Source organism: Triticum aestivum, chromosome 5D (genome assembly GCF_018294505.1).
Source record: "Triticum aestivum cultivar Chinese Spring chromosome 5D, IWGSC CS RefSeq v2.1, whole genome shotgun sequence".
NCBI classification, from domain to species: domain Eukaryota; kingdom Viridiplantae; phylum Streptophyta; class Magnoliopsida; order Poales; family Poaceae; genus Triticum; species Triticum aestivum.
In genome coordinates this window covers 32,647,930-32,654,872 of record NC_057808.1, presented here as the reverse complement: position 1 = coordinate 32,654,872, position 6,943 = coordinate 32,647,930, and the positions used below count along the sequence as shown (strand labels likewise).

The 6,943-nt window shown below is 39.6% G+C and overlaps 1 protein-coding gene across 1 annotated transcript; it reads left to right on the top strand.

Annotated features, from left to right (window-relative positions):
• Nucleotides 1-958: 958 nt before the first annotated feature.
• On the top strand, nucleotides 959-6,554 carry LOC123119240 (protein YABBY 6). Its single transcript, XM_044538964.1, has 6 exons — nucleotides 959-1,376; nucleotides 4,610-4,735; nucleotides 5,209-5,383; nucleotides 5,833-5,881; nucleotides 6,057-6,132; nucleotides 6,242-6,554. The coding sequence occupies exons 1-6, from the start codon at nucleotides 1,299-1,301 to the stop codon at nucleotides 6,356-6,358; spliced, it is 621 nt and encodes a 206-aa protein (XP_044394899.1). The 5' UTR covers nucleotides 959-1,298; the 3' UTR covers nucleotides 6,359-6,554.
• The last annotated feature ends 389 nt before the right edge of the window (nucleotides 6,555-6,943 follow it).

Sequence of the window (6,943 nt, the reverse complement as noted above, 5' to 3'; positions counted from 1 at the left end):
TACACATCACATGTGCACACATCATATCGTATGAGAATTGAATAGTCTATGGTGTTCTCACTTGTTGCACTCCCGCTACATTCTCTGCTATGTCATTTGCCATCCGAAAAGTGCGCTAATTCTCTCTTTTACAACATTTTCTCCGGCGCACTTTTCTCGTTTATTATCGAACCGTCCGTTTGTCCGTCAACAATAAACGTACGCCAAAAGTGAAACATGATATATGTTTACGGACAGAGAGTAAAACGTTTTGACACGCACACTATTACTTGAATCTATTCCCTACAGTGTACGTATGTGCATGAACCAAAGTTGCAGCTGGTACTGTGATGAAGTTATGGCATCGATCGAACAAGCGCACGGGCCCGCCGTGGAGAGGCAGAAAGGGACTTCAATCTACACCGCATGGGCATCCATCCAGCGGATCATCTGGATGCCTGGACGTGCATATATCTATCTATGTATTTAAAAATATGTAAGTTTAGCGCGCGCACACAGCTACACAGAATACATATTATATACATATACACAGACCAAGAAAAAAATTATTTAGAAAAGGAGGACCCCGGCCTCTGCATACGATGAACAACCAACCTAGGCCAAGAAAATGGTAGCAAAAAATATATAACCAGGAGTGATGGAAATTAAATAGTCATGTAAATAATATGAGCGTAGTTTTTGGTTTCCTCCGGCAGAGTAGATGCACAGTCACACCATTCTGGATTAATATCTTGATTTCCAAGTGATTTTTTCAACAGTGGAAAATATAGGAAAGAACTTCTGTAAAACCTAGTGTGCGAGGGTTTGCTTGCTGGTGACTGAGCAATTTGGTAAGTGCACACTAATGTGGATTCATGTTGGTAGATAGGCATGATGGAGGGAGATAGGGGTATCTGCCACCCACTCATTGTTGCAATCATACCACACACGCCATTTCTCATCCTCCAACCCCCATCTCTCTCTCTCCCCCTCTCCTACTCTCTCTCTCTCTCTCTCTCTCTCTCTCTCTCTCTTCTCCTACTCTCTCTCTGAGCCATAGCATCAATAAAACCTGGAAAGAGGAAAGCTAGACAGCTCAATTTCTCCTTCCTCTCTGCCCATACATATCTCTCTCTCCATCGATCTAACCTACACACACAGAGAAAGAGAGAGAAGCAGCAGTAGCACATGTAACCTAGCTAGCCTGCGGTTCTCCACGGCAACGCTTCTTCTTCTTGGCTGCCGCCTGGTGAACCTCGCCGTAGTCTGAACGGCTAGGGGGGCAGCGAGGCGGCGGCGCCAGGGGATAATCAGGAGGAATGTCGTCGTCGGGCCAGATCGCGCCGGCAGAACAAGTCTGCTACGTCCACTGCAACTTCTGCAACACCGTACTCGCGGTAAGATCCATATGTGTACATGTTGCCTGCATAATCTCTCTCTCTCTCTCTCTCTCTCTCTCTCTCTCTCTCTCTCTCTCTCTCTGATATAGATCTGCCTAGAAAAGAGAGATTCCTCGGGTGATTGATCGGTTGGCCAATTTTTGGTCATTCTTATGTTGTAGAGTTATGAGTCTTTGTATAGTGTTTCTTTATTTGCAAAATCCAATCGTCTTCTAGATTCTCTACCTGATTATATATAGTGGATTCTTCCTTTTTTGCGTTGTTGCCAGTTTGTTGGAGAGTTGTCTAAACAAAACCAAAAGGACAACAATCCTATCCAAAGAAAACAGGAAGCATTTCCCCCCTTCCTTAATTATGATCTCTATTTTACCTTGCAATTTCAGTTTCAGCTAAAAGAACATTTGTTTAGGCCCGTCTGTGCACTTATCCAACAATTTATAGAACTATTTTCCAATTTTACTTTTATTATTCTCATTCTTCTATATATAATATTTGCATGGAGCATAAAAACCTCATGCATTCTCCTTGTGTTTCATCATGTGAATCACTGGATTTGAATACACTTGAAATAATAGAGAACACTGTCTCAACATAAAGATAATATCAAATTAATACTAGTAGTATTGTACACCATGCATGTGCCAAAGTTACCAAATACTAGTAGTATTGTACACCATGCATGTGCCAAAGTTAATGCTACTTAAACATTATAAATGCTCGATCTTTATAAGATACTCTTGTTGATACATGAGTTGCAAGTTTAAAGTAAGTAAGTCTATTGATTGATCCCTTGTTCTTCCACAATTTTATCTGAAAGGTTCTCCTTATTTTATTTCTGGCTTCTCTTTGGGCCTGATAAGTTATATGCATGCGTACAAACACGTTTATATATCCTAACATGGTCATTGATCTTTAGCAGATACGTAAGTACTATGTTTAACTTATTGGATTGTTTATTCTCAGTATAGATATGTCTATGAAATTAATAGGTGCCAGTGTGCCACAAGTTCAAGCTAAGTGACCATTTACACATGAATAATTTCGTTTATATATAACACATAATAGTTTGTAGGCTTTTTACATATATCATTTCAGTTTGTATTGGCATGGAATAATAAAGATCCTTTTAGTGTTTGCAATCCTTTCTCATGAACTTAATTAGAACACATCTTCCTAGTTCTCCTGCCTAATTTGTTTTTGTTTTAATATTCTGATACATGGAAAAGAATCACATGAGGCCTTCACAAAAAAGGAAATCATAAGAAGCTCAGTAGAAATAGTTAGTCTTCACATAATTTAGGATGTTCATCAGAAATAATTATTACTTATCAATCACCATAGCCTTCCTCTTCTAGGAATTCATAATGTTTCATCAGCAAGAAATTAATATTGATTTTATTTGACTGCATGTCAGGTTTCCCTCTTCTTCATGCATGCTTGTGATGTTTAATTATCATCGAGTTTAATGTTAAGCTATTCAGGTAGGGGTAAAAGAAAGTTTGGACTCATTTATTTTGGTCCTCGTGTGTAAAGATATTTTTGTGATAACCATGAACTCAAAGCGAATATAAATGAACAATTGGCAACCAAATTTAAACCATGTGACAAACCTCCACATCATGCTTGCTTAATTCGTCGAAAAATACTGCAGCCAATGTTAATTACTCATCACAGTTTTCCATTATATGTTGAGAAGTACTACTAGGTGGTTATGTTTAGCTTTTAGCTTGATCATGCATCCAGGCACCAGGGATAGTCAATGTCAAGCATGTCCTTCGTTTTTTTTCATTTGGTCGGTTCATTTATTTAAGCTTCACATGGGCAAATTAAATGGCTACGCGTTTTCTGGTACTTCTGTGATTTCATGACATGATCACGGCTAATTAATCATTCACTAACTAGCTAGTACACAATCAGTTGGTCATCTTGCTAAATAATCATCTTGCTAATTCGAGCGTCAAGTTTTAATTTGGCTCCATATGTTCAGAAAGTTATTAACAAGGATTCCTTTGCATAGATCACTAACATTTTTTAGATCCTTATATGGACCTTCCCTACTGAGCCTGAGTATATATATAATCAATTTTCCACCTTATCATTAATCAGCAAGAAAAACACTGATGAAGAAAAGATGAACTTGCCTGTCACTTCATTTATTTTTCAGACAATCTTATGAAGTAGTAGTGGGTGAGTTTAGCTACGTTTCTTACATATGCTGTAGGTTTACCACAGGAAAAACATTCGAGAATTTTTCGTAATCTAGCTTTACCCGCCGAGCTTAATTATGATTAAACTAAGCTATTTCCAAAACTACTACTTGTGAGATAAACCCAAGATGAAGTCGGAGGGTACCACTGTAGCTTGTATACATATCTGTGAGAGTCTGTGGAGCATATCTGCTGGATCTTGTGCGTGCATGTGAGTGTGTGTGAAGTGGCCTCTGCATGAAGTGTCACTGTCTGATGCATCTTTTCCTTAGTGTAGGGGACACCCACACATCTCTATTGCCTTTGTACTACTAGTACTAGTTTATCCCCCAAAAACAATTTAGCTGGGACAGACAATGAGATTGTCCATCCACTGGACACATGCACTGTTTACCATACCACTCACTCACAAACATACAAACACACACAGTCACACTCACACATGTGTGTGTGGCAGAGCTAAATAATCTGGCACAGCATGCAGTTAATCCGTCTTGTGTACCATATGTATATGTTTATTAGGTGTGAGTGTGTATGTGTATGCGTATGTGCATGGGCCAAAATACCTACATACACAATGATTGGTAGGGGTCATGCATGGGCTTGTTTATCAATTATTTCTTACGGGAGCGAGTGCCCAAAAGGAAGAGATGAAAAAAGCACGAAAGCGATCAGCCATGATTCTCAATATCCCAGATGCTGCAGCCATTGTCGTGCTCCCAAAAGGTGAAAGAAAAATGGGTATCCAATACATAGTTCAGGGGAGGCTCTGATAAAAGTCATAAATTGGACCAGCATGCATATGCATGCAGCTGGTTAAAGTAGAAACGTGCAAACAAAGTGAGACGAAAGCAACGAGGGCTTCATACACACCTGGTCTGAAATCTAATCGCAGACCTTTTCCAATCTACCTTGATCTTTGGTTTCCTCCCCCATGCACTTGTCTTTTTGCTTGGATAGCATATGCTCTGGATTCTAACTATTAGCCGCTGGTTAATTCTTGGAATATTGGCTTGTGTGCAGGTGAGTGTCCCTGGGAACAGCATGCTCAACATTGTGACAGTCCGGTGTGGGCACTGTACAAACCTACTTTCGGTGAGCCTGAGAGGGCAGATGCACTCACCAGTCCCTCCTGCAGCACAGGTCCAGGTTCGTTGACCGATGATACTACCAGCTCCTGCATGTCTGTACATGCATGCATAAATGCACATGGTAATTAATTTTGGTACATGCATGCTGTTCAAACTATGAAGATAAGTCATGCAGGTCGATGAACATGCAGATCGAGTACAATGTGATCATGATTCATGCATACATATGTTGTCATCTATCGATGCTAGCTACTCCAGCTACTGGTACATCTCATCAGCTGTAACGACTAATCAGCAAAACAGGACAAACATATATTGTGACATGTCACGCCGACTCCTAATAACTTTTCTGTAGCAGGACAAAGGCTACGCAGTAGTGCATGCACAAGTCACATCCATGTCTTCTTAATTTGATGATACTATAGTACCATACATCACAACATGCACATGCTCGTACACTTTATTTACTTAACTTGCAGCATGCGCATACATATGATATTAATTTGCTAGTTTTTTCTCGACAACATGTAGGAGAGCAGCCTGAGCAAGCCCAATGGCAGCAACGGCTTCATTCGCGATCACAGCGTCTACAATAGCCCGGAGTTTGGTTCGTCTTCTTCTTCGTCGTCGTCCAAATTCCGGATGCCGACGATGATGTTCTCGTCGCAAAATGATCTGCTGCAGGAACAGACGCTGCACGCACGTCGTAAGTGTCATCACGCAATTAATCCTCTCATTTTACTTCATCCATCCGGGTTTAGAGGTCCCTCTCATAAGTTGGGTTGAACTCTGACCATAAGTTTACCTAGTCAAATATGATTTATACCTTTGAATTCATATTCAAAAGAAGAGTATAATTTTAGGAAGAGATAAATAAAATTATTAATTAAGTAGTTTATAGTCAAAACTTGAGCCAAAGTATGGGGGGCTCTTAATTAGTTGGTTTACGTATGTTTAGATGCTCTTAATTAATTATTTGTAAATTTCATGCATGCATGTTTCCTAGATTTTCATAAGGAGGTCATGCATGCATGCATGCATCCAAAATATAGCTACATTACTTGATTGTTCATATGAGTTGATGCAATGAATAGGTTTGACTTGGTTTCCTCCAATATTTGAACTAAGCATTGCTTCAATTATGTGATTCAACAGCTCCGGAGAAGAGGCAGCGTGTTCCTTCAGCGTACAACAGATTCATCAAGTGAGTTTCTCTAATATTAATTTCTACTTTTCTTATGTTGTAGGACTAACTACTACTGCTTTTCTCATCCTTAAGCAATTTAGCTGAAAATACAACTGCAAGAATAGTTGTGTACTATTTATTTAAGTACGATGGATGTATGCCAAAATATATAATTAATCTATCTAATGATCAGGGAAGAGATACGAAGGATAAAGGCAAACAACCCCGACATTAGCCACAGGGAAGCCTTCAGCACTGCCGCAAAGAACGTACGTCGTAGCATCCATGCATGCATGCATTCCACTCGTAACATGTATGCATTCCTCAAGCCAATTACCGGCCCTAACATCAACTTCGCATATACATTTTCTTTGGCAGTGGGCACATTACCCAAACATCCATTTCGGTCTAAACCCCGAGCGCGACGGTGGCAAGAGGCTCGCCGTCGACGATGCCGCGCCGGCTGCCAAGAAGATCCAAGGTTTCTGTTCATAGACACGACGGTTGGGAGTCCAAACAAGAACAATTGTATCTATATATAGTATTAGTATATCGCATATGTGTATACGTACCGCATGTGAGTAAGTAAAGATGCAAAGGAAAAGAGAAGAAGTCACTACGTACCTTACCTTATACAATTGTACGTACATATACGGTGATCGAGTGAATAAATAATTAGTCTGTCTTTTTATTTTCTTGCTCGCACGTACGCATGCATGGGTATTTTTTTTGTACTCGCAATTCAAGGTTAGCTATATCTACTAGCAGTGTGCATGCAAGATTAGTTCCCTAGAGTTCACCACTATGGGCTGAGTTCACTAGCTAGAATTCTCTCAAGTTCTCAATCTTGTCCAGTTTCTCTTATTTCATGCTCTCAAAGAGTTTTCCTACTTATTTCTTTAAAAAAATCTATATATTACAAGGGATAATTTTTTTGTTGCTGAAATGCGACGTGCTGAGTTACGTTACCTAGTTAGCCATGGGTTGTTTTTACATATTTAAGTAAAATTAAAGTTGCTACATCTGATATGATTTTTTGACCGATAGGGTATACCATGAGAAGTGAGAAAACCAAATAAG

What these genes read in the sequence shown, in the direction of transcription:
- LOC123119240 (XM_044538964.1), top strand. Translation starts at nt 1,299, where the DNA reads ATGTCGTCGTCGGGCCAGATCGCGCCGGCAGAACAAGTCTGCTACGTC. An exon ending in ACAGACGCTGCACGCACGTC is followed by an intron (nt 5,384 to 5,832) that starts GTAAGTGTCATC and finishes GTGATTCAACAG; the next exon opens with CTCCGGAGAAGAGGCAGCGT. An exon ending in GCGTACAACAGATTCATCAA is followed by an intron (nt 5,882 to 6,056) that starts GTGAGTTTCTCT and finishes TCTAATGATCAG; the next exon opens with GGAAGAGATACGAAGGATAA.